The sequence below is a fragment of the Anas acuta genome, chromosome 4 (assembly GCF_963932015.1).
Source record: "Anas acuta chromosome 4, bAnaAcu1.1, whole genome shotgun sequence".
NCBI classification, from domain to species: domain Eukaryota; kingdom Metazoa; phylum Chordata; class Aves; order Anseriformes; family Anatidae; genus Anas; species Anas acuta.
In genome coordinates, this window is record NC_088982.1 from 14,192,604 (window position 1) to 14,209,967 (window position 17,364).

Sequence of the window (17,364 nt, forward strand, 5' to 3'; positions counted from 1 at the left end):
CTTTTAATAAAGGAAAATATTTAACTCAAATATATAAATTGCAATTATGTTCCTATATCATTAAATCCAAAGCTTTTGCACAGTGAGATAGCTTATTTGTCATTCAAAAGTGAAAGTCCCCATTAAAAAGCTGGATGGAAATGATGCCTGAATGGACAGAATTCTTCTTCACTTGATATTATGCTGGTACAAGTGTTAGTTTTGATATATATATATATCAATTCAACCTTGAAAATATCTTTAGAAACAGCAAACATTCATATTGGTGCTTACCTGGTGTACATGGAAGTACTCTCTATGGTTACAAGGAGATTACTCATGTGAATGATATTAAATGATCTAGGAGAGGTTGTGCTGACCTGATCAAAGTGTGGATTTGGCAGAGAACAAAGTCTTCTCATACATCTCAGTTCAATGGAGCAGAAGAACAGCAGCAAGGCTTTCCTGGTATTCACAGAAAATTACATATTAGAATACTTAAATGCAGACAAGTTGACAATAACTTTTTTATTTCAATGGAGACACAGCTCTGCCACAGGACTTTTCTGATACATTTTAGCATAACGTCTAAAAGCAGACCATTGTCTGTACTTTTCCTATTGGGAGGTACATATGTATCTCTCCAATGTTGTGCAAAAGTTATGAATGAAAAAGTCCTATTACTTGGCTGCTCTTGTAGAATTTTTTTTCTTCCTGTATACTTCTCATAAGAATATTTTTCTTCTATTAATGATATTTGATTTTAACAGCTGTTATAATTTCCCCTTCCCTTCTGACAGCATTGTATATTATGTTGCAGATTCGCTCATGATTTTAGCAATTTTCTGTAGCAAATGAAAAAGAAGACTGTAACAATTTTCTTTTTAAACTATGAAAAGTGAGGAAAAGAAAAAAGAAAAAAAAGATTGACAAATAAGGATTATCACAATGTTGTTGAGAAAGAGGCATTTTTGCCTCTAACTTTTCCTCTAGCTGTCAGTGCATGAGGCCTAAGGGTCTTACTCCCTGTGACATCTCAGAGAAAACACAATTGCACTTTTCTATAGCTGACCTACCAGTGTGATTCACCAAAAGCAAAAGCAACACTAGACATGCAGTTTTAGTGGGAGGTCTCCAAGCATAGTTTAGATGCTATTTCTCAGAATTCTTCTTGTGATGTTTGCAAAACCTCAATCCAACTGATTGCAAGTAATTTGGGCTTCTTCGATAGCATCTTTCATACTCCTCTGTCCTGTGTCATGCTGATTTGCACTCCCTCCCTCCCTGCCTGCCTTTAATCTCACTGCTGATTTCAAAACACAGAATTTATTTCACCACCTTACAAGGAGGTGAGCTGTGGGGTAGCACTGCTCTGTAAGGGAAGCTAAGCCATTTGTTGCATTTTCTCACTGACTAATAATAGAGCTTTCAGGCTTTGCATTGCCAAATGTCACAAGATCAGGAGTCTGGAGAAAAAAAAGAGTTGGGGAGAGGTAGGCTTAAAAATATCACTTAAAGAAATAGGTGCTTGTTTCCTTTTATTTCTTTTCCTGATAGACCTTCCCACACCTTGCAGATCTAGGGATCAGGTTTACCAGCATTTTGGACAGAAAGGCTTAGAAGAAGGGAATTTATTTCCTTTTTTTTTTTTTTTTTTTTTTTTTTATCCCAATACAGTTTGAGATTTCTGGAGATTTTTGTGAGATTCTGAAGGCTTTAAGTAAAATGTAGAATGCCATGATATTTAGGACCCAAATCTGACAGCACTTTGTATAATGATATTATAGCCATTAATTTAGGAGAGGTTTTGTTGTTTGTTTCTGTAAAATATTATAATTGGGATTTTTTTTTCTTCTGTAGCAGATGAAAAATAATAATATAATTATTATATTAATTATATAATAATATATTTATTATTATATCTCTATATATAAGATAATATAGTGAATGAGTTTGCATTCACCTTTGCAAATGGTTTAGGTGTTCTTAGTTTTCTGTTTTAAGACAGTGACATGAGCAAGGCTGTTTTAAGTAACATAGCAGTTTGCTGTTCTTTTTCTTTTTCTTTTTCTTTTTTTTTTGTTTTGTTTTGTTTTGTTTTGTTTTGTTTTGTTTTCCCTTTAAGATCACATGATTCATGTTTTTCAATGTTTATTTGCAACATTTTTATTCCAGCTGTGGAAACTTCTAATGTATTCCTTCTCCCCCTCTATCCCTGAGAAGCCATAGCCACAGTTTTCACAGCCATGTTTCTGTAATGCATCCTTAATGCTGCTGAAGGGAACTCTGGCCCTGAATAATTGTGATTTCCATGTTGTTGTCACATTTCTGTCCAGGGCACTGAAAGGTTCATTTCCGCTTCCAATGTTTTGACACCTTTACTGTGCTTTCTCCAGTTTAAAGTTTCCTTGTTTGTCTCGCATGGTGCATTTTAATTGCAGGGTGTAGAACTGCTAATGCATTTCTGCAGTTAGCATTGAAATTCTGAGAAAGCAAACTGGGCAGAACTAGGAAAGAGTTTGGAAAACAGAAGTAATCTGTTTACTCTGTGTGTTCTGGCCCTTCTGTCTCAAAACCAAATTCAGAGCAGGGCAAGAAAATGATCAAAGTATGAAAAATCTTCTTTGCAACTACAACTTTTCAGTTTGGAAAAAGGCAGTGCATATGACAAAGGTGTGTAGCATACATGAACAGCATAAAAGAGTGGCTGTTCTGTGCCACATTCAGGAACAAGGAGCCTAGTGAAATGATAAAAGCAGCACTTTAAATGTACGAAATCATTTTCTCCCCTTCATATGTAATTTAAATGATGACTCTCAATTTGTGAAGAGGTCAAAATTATAAATTGGTTCAAAAAGGTATTAGGCAAATTTATGAATAATAGGCATCTGAAGTACTGTGGCCCAGAGGTAACCTCTAGCTTGAGGAATCTCTAACCTACTGATTGCTGTCATCTGTCAAGAAAAGGGTCATGCTGTATATACCTTATTCTTCTGCACTGTTTGAAAAAGGGACTGATCTGGGATAATGAAAACATACCCATTGATTTCAGATTGAAGATTGATGTCAAAGGATGTTTTTGTTTGTTGTTTTGGTTTTGGTAGTGGTGGCAATGGTTTTTATTCTTGTTTTTCAGTGTTTTTTTTTTTTTTAATAACATGGAAAAAAATGAAAATGCAACTACAAATGTAATAATATCAAGAAGTATGAGGAATTAATTAGAGGGCTAAAATGAAGCATACCTAAGAACAATAGATGGAAGTGAGAACTTAAGCTAGATTAAATTCAGAAAAAAAAAAAAAGCCTTAAAAAATGTGTTTAGATCAGGATCACTCTCTTCATGAAAGAAGAAGAAACAAGAAAGAACTAGAAATAAAGTCACTCGAAAAATGTTTGCTGTTTGGGAAGTAATCCTGAACTGACACCAGAACGGCATAAGCTAAATGATCCAAATGAGGTGTCTACGTTAGCGGGTAGCTGGTTCTGTCACAACATGAACATCTGGTCTGCAGCTAAGTTGCATATTTTACCGTAATAGATATTGCAAGAAGTATACTCTGATTTGCACTTAATATAACTTAATAGAATTTACAATAAATTTCTTTACATTAGACAAGTCTGTTCTTGTTAACAGTGGTGTGTACTGGGTCTGGCTGGAACTTTCCCTGCAGCAGCCCATACAGTGCCATACTCTGCACTTGTAGCTGGAACAGCAGTGTTATCACACCAGTGTTGTGTCTACTGCTGAGCAGCACTGGCACAGCATCGGGCCTCTCTCTAACCCTCCTCGGGGGTGGGCAAAAAGTGAGAAGAGAAACATCACTAGGGCAGCTGACCTAAACCAACCAAAGGGATATTCCATACCATGTGATGTCACATTCAGCGATAAAAGGTGGAAACAGGAAGAAGAGAGGAGGGGTGGGCCCTGGTTGTGAAAACGTTGGTCCTCCTCCCGAACACCAGCTACGTACATTGAGGCCTTGCTTCGAGGACATGGTCAATCATCGCTCATTTGTGGGAAGTAGAGAGTAATTTCTTTCCTCTGCACTTCCACATAGCCTTCATTTATTTTATTTGTTTGTTTTCCTCCCTTCTTTTTATTTTCCCTTTCCCCCTCCCTTTTCCCCTTCCCCTTTTTATTTCCCTTTAGTTAAATTGTTTATTTCATAGTAATCTTTATTCAATTATTACTATTATTTCCCTTTAATTAAATTATCCTTATCTCAACCAGTGAGTTGTTCTTTGCTTTACTTCTCCCCCTCCTCATCTAAAAAGTGGGGGAGTGGGAGAGCGGTTGTGGGGTTTAGCTGCCCAGCACGGTAAAACCACCACATGATGTAAACTTGAAGTTAGCCTTGTGAGTTTTTCCTTGATTAACTAAGAACAGATCTGGGCCCAACGCCTCACTTCAGAAAAACATCTTCATAAAAGGTTTATTTCTGTTTTAGATCTTCTGGGAAGGTAAATAAATACTATTAACCATCAAGTCCTCTCAGAATTCTTAAAATCTTTTGCAAAGCTTTTAACGACTACCACAATTTCTTTAAAGAGAAACATTATTTAGCAAAAACCACTGTGTCTGAAAGCCTTGCATATCTCAGGCAGTGCTATTATTTCCATTTCCCCCTGGAAATTGAAAGAGGCAGAGACAGGCAAAAAGAGGCAAATAGATCAGGCAGAGGAGACTGTGAGGTGAAGGTCAGGAGGAGAGAGATCCTTCAGACTGGTGAAAGGCAGCTAGACTTGTCCTCTTTTTGTCTTACATTTTAAATAAAGATATTTACACAGACACAAGGTCTTTCTTCAAGTTCTGCCAGTGCAGTTTGAGAAACCAGGAAGTAGCTGACCTGCTTTTTGTCCATTAATGAGAGTATAATACCTGCAGATTAACCTCAGTTCTGCAGAGTATTTGGAAGTGGATTTTTTTTTTCCTTTGCTACACAGTCTGTTTTCAACAAGTGGATATTTATGGGTATGTGAATTATTCTATATGCAGATTTAGAGGTTAAATTAAATTAGAGTATATTTGAAATATTCCTTCATGAATTTCTTATCTCTTCGCTCAATTCCTCTTTCTAAGGATTTTTTGTTTTTTCTTTTTGGGTATGAAGGGGGCAATGGGTAATTTCTATTGTCTTCTCATGGTATTTAGGTCATCTCCTCAAGTGCAGTTGAAGTTCTTCCCATAAGCTCTTCCCATCAAGTATAATATTATATTATTTTTATAAAAATGAACTCTTGACAGAAGATGTCTTGAATTTTTAGTGGTATTTACAATTCTTTAAGGCTGGGAAAACGGAAAGTCTAATTCATGAAATGAAATGGCATCTGGAAGCTCCTAAGAAAACACGGACTTTAAAGCTAACAAGTATGACATAAATGTAAAGGCACAATTATTTGGTTAATGGGTCATACTTTCTAACCAATAGTGCGTGCTGTGACTAATGACATACCCTTGTATAGATTAGGCATTACAGAGATTTGAGGTTGATGTTTAAGACTGATGAGCATTTATACAGAAAATATTCCAGAACACTATGATGCATAATGGATGTAAATTAATATAACTGTGGATTTTAAGTATAAAAAGGGATAATTCCAAAAAGAAATGTATCCACAGAACAGCTCCTGCCAGCACTTAGGGGATTTACAAACATTTTTAAAGGCTCAATTAATTTTTAGTTTATGCAACTTCATTCTAACTTACTGAAGTTGTAGATAGCTTTGCCCTAAATTTGCTTTATACATCTAAGTCATGATTAACATAGATGTTAAATATGCTGGGGAAGAACACTTCCCAAATGCTAGCTAAGACTGAGGCATATCTTAGGAAACCATGCAAGTCTGTTTGCACATATGTGACTTTTCTTTTTCCTTATTCTCTACATGCCAGCATGAGATATGCCTGCTTTATGCTGGCTGCTATTCAGACTATGGAATTGAAACAGCAGCTAGAAATCCTATATGGGCTGGAGAAATGTCATAACCTTTCTTGGTTTCTTCTAGCCATGCATCCTGTGCTATTCAGCTGCAAAAGAGTGGCAGGAAAAGTCACACTGAAATATCTGTAAAATAAATTGAAGTATAGCCAGACTGGAAACAGGGGTACAACCTGCCAGTGCAGTGGCATGAACCAGGCATCTGTTTTAGCTTAATTTTACTTCAGAGAAGTAAAAGTGTTTTGGGAAATTGTCTTTAGCAAAAGGTGGCAGTTTAAAGCATCTGTATTCTCAACTAATTTCTAGCTATATAATCAAATACTTAAAAGTTCCAGTCCTTTTGAATTGAAGTTGAAAAAAGTGTTTTTAGGTATGAGTGCTACCTTTCCTTTCCAGTTCCTTTTTTTTTTTTTTCCTTTTTTTTTTTTCAGTTTCTATCCCATTTCCAGTTAATGAGTTTTAAATATATCAGTAGCCAGCAGCTGTAATAAAATGTCTCCCAGCACATTGGGCTGATAATCATGATTTTCTTAAACTTATCATATTATGGGATTCCATGGCAGAGTATCTATCCAGCAGTACACAATGTTCATCTTAGCAACCCAGCTGACATAATGAAATATAATTATTCTTTTCAATTGTTCGTTTTAAATGTAATTGGATTTTTAAATTACTGTGCAATTTAACAAAATCATGGAATATAATTGCCTTCTTTCAATACATATATGTTATAGAATATTACAATTTTCCAAACTTTCATGCATTCTTCTGTCTTTATACTCGCATTTAACATGATTTGAATGAATATCTATCTATTGTTCATTCTGAGTGATCTTGCTAATTTATTGACAGTTGTGGATGTAGCCCATAGTCTTTAAACTGAAATATTAATATTAATGTCATTTCTGAAGTAATACTGGTTAATGTTATATGGAGCTCAATATTATTGGTTTCTGAAATCTTCACAGATTAAGCATCCTCACAGAGTAAGCATCTTTCACAGATGCTTACTTGGTCATGAAATTACAGTGTTCTCTAAAACAAAGCATTAGCTGCAACACAAATGGAAATGTTAAAGAAATTATAAGAGTATCAAGCATTTCCTGGCTCAAAATATTTCTGTAGATGACAAGCAGATTGCTTAGGTGCTGGACTACCGTGTTTCAGGTAGATGGCAGTTTTAATTACGAGCTTAAACTGTGTGTCTGTTCCTGTTGATGTTTGCCTGTGGCTGTGGAGATGGAAAACATTCAGGTGAAGTCTGCAGATTTAACAAAATGTCCATAGGCAGAAATAGGGGCACGTCTTGGAGTCTCAAACCTCTTTTTTTCTGCACAGCAGAGCAGGGTCAGAAACAGACTTGCTTTCTCTATGAGCGACTAAGTGATTGTTCTCAGTGCATTTTTCTTAAAGCGGACCAGAAAACAAAGAAATACCAATAAAACACACAACATGAGTCTGCAGTGATTTCTTCTTCTATGTCTTTACAATGGAGGAATTGAAATTGTTACTAAGGAACTGAACTTGCAAATTTCACAATCAATAAGCATAAAGTTTTAAGCCATGAAACTCAATGAGTCAGGAACCAACATCCAGAAAGGAGAATATGTAAAAGAGTAAGGTTGTTTGATTTGTTGTTTCCCAGATAATTTTGAGAATGTCATCTCGGAGATTTTGCTCACTGTTTGAATCATAGAATCATAGGATGGTTTGAGTTGGAAGGGACCTGCCATGAACAGGGGCATTTCCCACTAGATCAGGTTACTCAAATCTCCATTCAACCTGCCCTTGAACACTTCCAGGGATGAGGCAACCACAGCTTCCCTGGGCAACCTGTTCCAGAGCCATGCCTCTCTCACAGGACAGAATTTCTACCTAATATTTAATTTAAACCTACTATCTCTTAGTTTAAAGCCATTGTTCCTTGTCCTGTCAGGGAGTTACAGTCTCTGGACAGGACAAAGAGTCCCTCCCCGTCTTTTCTGCAGGCCCCTTTTATGTACTGGAAGGCCACTGTAAGGTCTCCCCGGAGCCTTGTCTTCTCCAGGCTGAACAACCCCAACTCTCTCAGCCTGTCTTCATAGGAGAGGTGCTCCAGCCCTTTGATCATCTTTCTGACCCTCCTCTGGGCTTGTTCTAGTTGAGGATAAGTGGGATCAAGAGTCTTCTTTTCACAGATATGTCCTGGCAGCAGCACTAAATCCTTGAATGCTCCAGATTTCTTGAATGGTTCTGTCCTCTAGCAAAATTAGCCTCTCTAATCCATAAGAAACAAATTGTGTCTTTTCTATGAAATGGGAAAAGAATTGCCACTGTGATGCTTTTGCTCTGGCTCAAAAAATGCCCATCTGGCACATCTTTTTAAGACCCTCATCTCCATAGTGCATAAGTCATTCATGAAGATCAATTAATTCATCTTCATTATATACCAGGTGTTTTATCATCACTACTTTAGTCAGGCCCTAGGAGAATAATAAAGATCAGACAAAAAACGATTTATGTATCGAACCACATTTTTAGAGGTCCATGCTAATGACTTAATCAAAAGTTATCTGTCTTATCCCCCTTGGTTTCTCTCAATTTCTGATTTATAAAAGGGAAAAAAAAAAAAGAAAAAAGAAAAAAAGCAACCTTGTTATCTATGTACAAATGTCAAGTATCAAATATTTAATGTAATCCTTTTAGGAAAACAGAGAGAACTGCAGGGATTATTCTTTTAACATGACATACCTTTAGATTCCCTGTTTCACAATATGCTTTCTGACTTCAAGGAGTTACATTGAAACAAATTGCTTAAAAGCATAAACCAAACAGGTAGAGAACAGATGCAAATCTTGAAAGACAAGACTCTCTGTGGGGTAATATCCTCTATCTCCATCAGGCTGGGAGTTCACTCTTTCCAAGTTTCATCATGAGGTTAAAGAGAGTCTTCAGGAATGAGGTGGGATGGGTTCTCAGCAGTCAGAGATGCAGAGGAGAAGGAATATGCTGTGAGCAAGACAAGTGACATCCTCTCCCAGAAGTTGCTGTGGATCTTGTTGTTATTAACTGAAGTCTGAATTTGAGCACAAAACTATGATATTCTGTTCCATAAGCTTTTCTTTTTTTTTTTCTTTTTTTTTTTCCCAAATACTTGAGAGAAGAGGTGTCTGAGTAAGGCATTGTTCTGAAGATGCTGTTTCCATGCCTTTTGAATATATGAAACACCAAGGAAAGCTCTTAAACTTGTGAACAGTGATTTGAGCCTTTATTGTTAGTGTGATTAAAAACCAATGCACTACAAAAAAGGAACATGGTCTTAAGGGTTTGTCTACATATTTCAACTTACAGACAAGTACAGAAATCTATGTTGAGAATCCAAATTCAGGAAAGCTGAGAGTATAACTGTCAGCTTGATGTTTTCTATCACTGGCAGAAATATAATTTTCTGAAATAAATATTGGCACAATATTTATCACAAAATTCTAGAGCTTAAAATTAAAGCTGGAGAGATTCATCTAGCTGAAGGGATGCCAAGCCATAGCCTGTTTACTGCATCCAACCCTTATTCAGTTCACATTTGACTTCTCTGATAGGGTGACATCAGATGTTCTACTTGCTGGCTCTGCGGTGGAGGCACTCTGAGACCCCACTTATGCAAAGCCTAACATCACAAGAGAAAGAGGATCCAGGAGCTCTCCCTGTCCTCAGTAATATAAAATCTGGACGTGTTAGTGCAATTGGCCTTATGAAAATTTCTTACCCAGGCTGGGAAGATTGGAACATTGTCTGCCACTCATGCAATTTGATCCCCCACATCTATACTACTTTTTCATTACATTTTTACCCAGGAACTCCTACGCTGTGTCCAAAGCTGCTGGATGGTTGGCCTAAATAATGTGAAGTTCAGCTATCTGGGGAGTTAAGTGTTGTATGCCACTGGTAAAGAGACAAGAAACCAAGGTGCGAGCAGCACTTTAGGCCTCTGCAATGATTAGGAGAGATATGCCCAGATGATCATAGCAGGAAATTCATGACCCATGCCATGCAGAAAGATTAAAAAATAGTCAAGGTTTCGCTCCTATGCTCGAAGTCACTTTTTTAAGTGTACATGAACTTCTTGCCACAGCTTTGTGCTGTGAACTCATGTTGAGGCAATTGCCTATGATGACCTCTAAGTCCCTTTCTGAATTACTTAGTTCTCACCGAAACTTGTACAACCTGCACTTTGTGTTCCCATCTATGTTATGTTTTGTTTGACCATACAAAATGTCCTTTTATTGCTTTGTGATCATTTACCAAATGATTCAGGTCTCCCTGTAATAAGCTGACTGTTAAGTGTACTCTTTGATCTTAGCAGTTACTGCGCTAGTAAAACTTTTGTACCTTTAACTAAGTTACTGATAAAAATAGGAGTTGAAAATTGATTCCCAGTGGCCTTATGGCTAAGGCTGCATTCCTGACTATTTTCTCAGTAGGTACTGTATTTTGAGATTCATCAGGGGACCAAGTTTTAATTTGTTGTACTGTCTTTTAGAGCCAAGAAATCTAAAATCAGCAGCTAAAGGGTACTCTGTCTAAAATAAATACAAATATATAACAATATATATTTATCATATCAGTTAGACCTAAAATCCAACAGTTGAAAGGGAACAGTTGATTTGAAAAGACCTACTTTCCATGAAATCATGTTGACTGATGCTGAACATTTCTGTAGTCTCTAAATTTAATTGACTGTCTCAAATTGGTTCAATTTTTTTCCCCAGGAATTGATATCTAAGTCCTCTACAATTCCCTCACAATTCCCTCAGCCTCTGATTTTTTATTTTTTTTTTATCCTGGCACTCCTCCAGTTCTTTGAAATTTCTATAGTTTTCAAACATTTGTTAATTATGAACAGTAATGGATATGCTCAGAGAGCAAGTTTCTCAGCAGTTTCCTCTAAGACAATTGGATTTAGATTATTCTCTCCTGCTTGGTTTGATTGGCAAAGCTCTCATTTTGCTGTAGTTGCCTTTCATTTTTCAATTGTAAGAGAAACTTAATGTTCTGTGCCCTTCACAGCTATGTAAGAGATGCATTTCTCTTGCTTGTTAATAAGAAAATGCTATTCCTGTATATATATATATATATGTACATATATATATATATATATATATATGTTGTTTCTGATGTTTCTTAATTTGCTGGATTAGTTGTTATTTAGTTTTTATTTTTTTCCTTATATGTACTTTCAACATGGGTTATATTATTTTCCCAATTCTATAAGGCTTTTCAAAACATCAGGACTAGTGTCTTTTTGCTTTGTTTGGGCACAGCCATTGCAGTTTGATATGCCTGAGAGATATGTTATACCAGAAAAGTAAGTAGTACATCTTGGTCCCTTTGTAATAAATTTGATCTTATCCAGGCATAGATTGAATGCTTTTTTCAACCCTAACTTTTTACTCATTTCTATTGATTATCCAGCCAGGTCACTGTAAATTTCCTGTTTAACACATCCCACCTGGCTTACTGGTCCATTAACCTGGTAGTGTTTTGAAACTGCCTTTTAAAAAGTGTCTTAAATACAAATAGTAATGGTTAGCCCTACATGCTTTTTGACTGATATAAACCTGGTCACTGGGTCATGCAACTAATACCTGAGAAAGGATTTATTTTAGGTCCCTCCTGGATGACATATAAAGTAAAACTTAATGGTTTCTGATTTTTTTATATTTTTATTTTTTCCCTAGGGAAATCTTGATCCTGATTCTTTCAAACAGCAGGAAACATTTTTAGGGTCTTTCCAATGATTTATAAATCTATGTTGTTGTTGTTGTTGTTCTTTCTTTCTTTATTTATTTACATGTTTGTCTATTTATTTTAGGAGCTAACTTTGGAATAACTTGACTCTGTTATTCTTTGAGATAGTGGAACTTAAATTCAAGTAAAGCTTCATTCAATATTGCTAAGCCAGTGCATTAATCAAATAGCAGGCTTGGAAAACACACAATAAAAATTTTAACCATAATCTCTTGGTGCCAGTGGGTTGGAAGCACCCACTGTTAAGTGCTGCTGCATTTGGCATCACTGCTAAGAGTCAACCTCCAGGTGCCACAAAAGCTTATTAACTTAAAATATCCAGCTGCACTGTTTCTCAGCTGTAGTGTTGCAACCCTTAAAGTGGTCAGGATAGATTTACTCTGAGGCTAATTCTGCTAGCTTAGAGAAGAGTTGCTTGTCATAGCAGAACACTATTCTGTTGCTGGCAGTTGTTTTCCCATCCTCAGACCCTTAACTTCATCTTCTATACGTTCACTAAGGTTATAATGAAAACACGGGACCATCCCTAAATGGATGTGACTTTGTGATTTTTATTTTCTCTTAATTAAAGTGACATCAGGCCTAAAGTTTATTTTTCCCCCTGCCCCTTCCTGTATTTTTCATTGTTGATTTTGACACCCTTGACGAGCAGAGGTCACTGCCAGCTTGGTCTCCACCCATGATGAGAGTGCTCCCCTTGATATTGCAAACATAACGTTACAGATCCCTCTGCTGTCTCGAGGAGGCACGTACAAGCTGCGTCGATATCGCATCAAACAAAAGCCATGGGGCATCCAGGTGGTAATCACAGTTTGAGATATCACGTTTTAAGATTCTTGTGATATGAATCTCCTTGATGTTGTTGTACTTTGAAAGGCTGGAGGGCAGTTCAGTGGGAGTCCCAGAAGAAAATGCAAAGAGATGCTAAGCAAGGAGGTGCTGACCAGCCGTGTCTTGTAGGCTTGTTGCCACATCCCCACCGGGGAATAAGGGGTTTGTGTGGGGATGAGTCCTTGGCATTTACCTCCAGGACAGGGAGCAGACCAAGCTTTTAGACTGCTGTTTTATGGGCAGTAAATTCATCTTATTTGTTTCTCACGAAAGAAGCAAATTTCACAGTGAAACCTGAACACTGTCCATCTATACATGACCTACCCAGGGCTGCATTTGTTTCCTGTATATGAAAAAGAAAAGATTGAATGTTAGTAAAGGTTGGAGAACAGAAAAAGAGGAGACAAATTAAATATTGTATAACTGTCTGAGCATGCAGAAATCCAGGGTTCATATCATTAGAGAAGTTAGAGTCCTTAACTTTACACATACATGTATAGGTGACTTTGCATACAGGTGACTTTACATGTATAAGTAACTTTACATATATAAGTAACTTTACATACATAGATGGTCATGACTGATAGCAGCAAAGTAAACTGCAGCTGTGGAGATTTGTGCATAGTGTTGCAGCCATCACACAAAATCCCTGTACTACAGCAATTGAGCTCCTCTGTTTCCCATCAGTCTTGAATAAGTGTTTGTTAGAATCCATGAGGTTGCTGTTAGAACCCCTGAGGAAAGCATTCTTGCTTTCAATAGGGTAATCAGTTCTTTTATAATTAATATTTAATGGCAGTGTTTTTGAAATCTCTAAGAAGTAATCAATAGTTGATACACTTAAAGAGGGGTTATTTGCTTCTTCCCATCCACTATAATTATGATATATGTAAGCTTGTGGGCAGCGACCACAGAGAACACTGGAATTTGGATACTGGGGAGAGTGCAAGCCTATCTGAACAAGGAATAGGTGTCTGTGATTCAGAATAGATGGAAAATGTGCTTTCTGAGTGTGTACGTACATCACAATATAAATTCATATCTAAAGGTATTCACCTTCATATTTAAACTTTTTAAAAGGAAATTTATTTTGGAGAAAATATCTTCATTTGGATATGCTTTCATTTCGTTCAAAGCAATTGCAAGAGATGATATCACAGGTAACAGTATCACTAAAAGCAAAAATTTTTTTTTTGCTTTTACAAAGCAAAAAGTATGTTATAAATATTTTGCTTTTTTTTTTTTTTTATTTACAGAAACAACACAAATTTCTAACCCTAAGGCATAAGCAATATATGTATTTTTTCTTAGGACAAATATGTTATTTATCCAAAAATGCATTTTTTAAGATTGACTGCAGCTGTTTGTGATTTTATGCCGTTTGCTAAATAGCTCCACCCCACAATAAATATTCTTTTCTAAAAGGAAATAGTTCATTTTGACACTTTATAAACAGAAGAGGTGTTTTGACTTTTTGTTTTGAATGAACACTCTAAACATAAATGTATATATACTAAATGCTTATGAATTATCTTTTTAGAAGTTATTGAAACTGAAATGTTACACTTAAAGTGAAATTTTTATTTTTATGTTTATTTTATTTATTTTATTTTATTTCAGACAACTAATGGATCTCTAGCTGTTTCTTCTAACTGCTTGAAAACTCAGGCATTCGTATAAGAAGCACTGGACAATGAGGTATTCTGATGTGTCAGCAACAGTCACCCATTCAGAAATGGAATTCAGATGCCAACAGAAAAAAGTTGGCATCCCATAGCTTACAGTCCAGCTGAGACTGGAATTTATGAGAGTAAAAACATAATATGTAAAACTTTTACTGAACTAAGTGGAAACTACTTCAGAAATGTGAGTGATTAAGTTGATAAAATATTAAAAAAAAATACTCCACAAACCTATATCCTATTATGGTTTTCTTAGCAAGCTTGTCTGCTACAGGGAGCACACAGAATTTATTATTTGCTATGTATCCATGTAGACTGTGGGTACTAATCACATCATATCCTAGCCCTCATCAGTGAGAAGAGGGGAGGCATCCTCTTTGTTTCAGTCACCCTAAATTTTCTCTTAAAGTGATGCCCTTAATATAGCTTGCCCTTCTTCATTTCCAACTTATTCTCTAAGGAAACTGAAAAGAGGGATACTCAAGGGCCAGGATCCAACTCTAGATCAGCAGTTCTCCTAGAGCAGACATGGTCTTTCATAATTGGTTTAACCAGAACAGCTCAGAGAAACAGGAGTTCAAAAATATCATTTCTTTGTATTAGAATAGTTGTAGACTCATAGAAACGCAAACTTCAAACTGATGTCCAGAAAGACAAATTACAAATTAATCCAATGACAGGGAGAGCCAGTCATATATATATTTTATATTTTTCATATTTATATTATATATTATTTATATTTTATATTATTATAATATTATTAGTAGTAGGATTTTTAAACTAGCCAGCTTTGAAGATCCCAAGATATTGCTTCATTTCTTATTACTATGCTATCTCTTGGTATAGTGTTTTTGCAGCTTAACTTTCACTGTTGCAACTTGGAACTGGTGTACTTGATCTTATTTCATCTCTGAGTCATGACATTTTTGCCATTTGTGTGATTAGCTACCTTTGTCATCATCTGCTGCACTGGAGCACCAACTTTTATATTTCAAAGGAGCAAATAAGTGAAAATACACAAATGTTGTTGCTTGTAGAAATTGAGCTTTGCTCTGTGTAGTTTCTGAAGCCCTCCAGCTCTGCAAATTGTTGGGTTTAGAGAGCACTGCAGACCTCAGGCTTGTGCTGATGTTTGATCTGGATTACAAGAAAATCTGCTGAGTTTTGTCAGGGTACAACACAGGAAAAGTGTCAGGAAATGGCAGCCAATGCTGTGAATAACACAGGCATTTGATGAAAAACTAGCTAAACAAAAGAAAAATGACTGTAGATGGTCCTAGAAAGCACTATGGCATTATATTCAATACATGCTTTTAGGTGTTCTAATTGTATCTGATAAATATATCTGAAATTAAGTCTCTAATTGGAAAAAAATAACAACAGTGTGACCCTGAATTAATTAGAGTTATGGATTTCCCTAGTTTCAGTCTTACCTGTAGGTATATTAACTAAGATCTTGACACTTTTACATTTGCAAGTTCTTTCCATGAGATTACACAGAGTTCCAAAAAGGAAAAAAGTAAAACTGAAGAAGGTATTGATCAGTGGTCTTCAGCATGGTTTTCAGAGCACCTTTCTCTTCCAACTGAACTATTCTGTTCTGTTCATATCCACAGGAGAACTGCTTCAGTAAGGAGTTTGGAGCGCTCCCTTGTACAAGTATGCTTTGACCATTGCACTTCTTCACCTCCTGTATCTTGTTTTATGTCCTTCAGAGAAGAAGAGAAGTTTTTGAAGAGAAGTGGTTTGCTGCTCCTTAGAAATGAGAGCAGTAGGCTTGAGTGCCCCTCCAGGCTCCTGTGAAGGCAAGAAAGACTGATTTCTTGTTTACTCTCCTCTAACTTGACACTAAGCCAGCGACACTATTCATTCAGCAACACTATCCATTTTATAAGCTTTGTTTCAAGAAATACATGTTTGTGAGGGCCCTGAGCCCTGAGGTAATTCCTAGGAGTAACCAGAGCACATCCACAGCACTGACCCCTCTCCAGGCCTCCCTGATGCTCCGTGAAGGAGGGCAAGATGAGCCCGTGCAATTGTTTAGGCAAGGCATTTTCTTGGCTGCAAAGCATTGCTCTGTGTGAGTTTTCAGTCCAGAATGGAACAAGACGGAACTTAGGCTAAGAGTCCTCCAGCTTCTGAGATCACGTTTCCCTTTTGTATTTTCTGTAAGATTTTGAGTACCAGGAGCATTGTTTTCTCTCCTTTTAGGTATGTACCACCCTGCCAAGGACAGATTATCACCCACCCAGGTGAGGAGAGAGTGAGCGAAGCTTTTTAGACTTCAGTTTTTGATTTAGTGCTCTGAGCATCCTCCTGAATTTGGTTTTATATTCCCATGTCCTTTTTTTTTTTTTTTTTGACTCTGGCTCTAAATCAAAAGAGGGTATATATTTTAGCCTTAGAGGTTAAAGAATCTGATTCTTTCTCCTGACAGTGAACAATGTCTTTAAGTGATGTGCAAGTCATGTTTAAGCACCTCTTATTTAAGAAAGCAATCTTTCATTTGCCTTTGGTTTTCATGACAGTTTAAGCACTTATATGTTAATTTTTCTCAGTTCCACAGGATTAGAAATATTTCTTCCAAAGGATAAAATGAGGATGCAGTTGAGGAGGATGTGAAGTAGAAACCAAATTCAGGAGGAACATTTATTTTGAAATAAGAATCTGTCTCAATCCTAGTGATCAGATAAAATCTGAGTGTAGAGGTATTTAAAATTTAATTTGCTGATAGGTCAGGAGTTGTGAAAAACTGATCTCCACATTTGTAATGCAAGTCTTGCCCACTGGGGAAAAGGCTTGTGACTTAGATTTCATCTTTTGCAGTTTGTTAAATGGGAAGGGCTCAGTTTGCTACATGATGTCATACTATGGAAATAAATACCCTTGGCTAGAAGCAATTATGCAGAGTAACTCACTAAGAACAACTGAGAGCGGCTCCAATGTGAGAGATGTCAATAGATACAGTGGACATGTCCACATATCTGTACATGTCCACAACCTGCAATTCTGTTTTATCATTTGTTTTCCATGCTATTTTTCATTGGAGCATTGTAGCTCTTTCCAAGCAGTTTTGTCCACTGTTCTATAATGAAATTATAAGGCAAATTAGGAAAATGAATCTGTAAGAATTTGACTAACAGAGGAAA

General features: G+C 36.5%; 1 protein-coding gene across 2 annotated transcripts in view; it reads left to right on the forward strand.

Moving 5' to 3' along the window:
* The window catches only part of LOC137855609 (uncharacterized), a 126,976-nt gene that overhangs the window by 103,728 nt on the left and 5,884 nt on the right, over positions 1–17,364 (forward strand). Inside the window, exons 4-6 of one of the 2 annotated variants that reach the window (XM_068679925.1) lie at positions 14,154–14,253; positions 15,846–15,874; positions 16,427–16,467. In XM_068679925.1, the coding sequence (XP_068536026.1) occupies positions 14,154–14,213 (60 nt within the window). In that variant the 3' untranslated portion in view covers positions 14,214–14,253; positions 15,846–15,874; positions 16,427–16,467. Of the gene's footprint in view, positions 1–14,153; positions 14,254–15,831; positions 15,875–16,426; positions 16,468–17,364 lie in introns of both variants that reach the window. The other variant, XM_068679924.1, reaches the window with a different exon arrangement.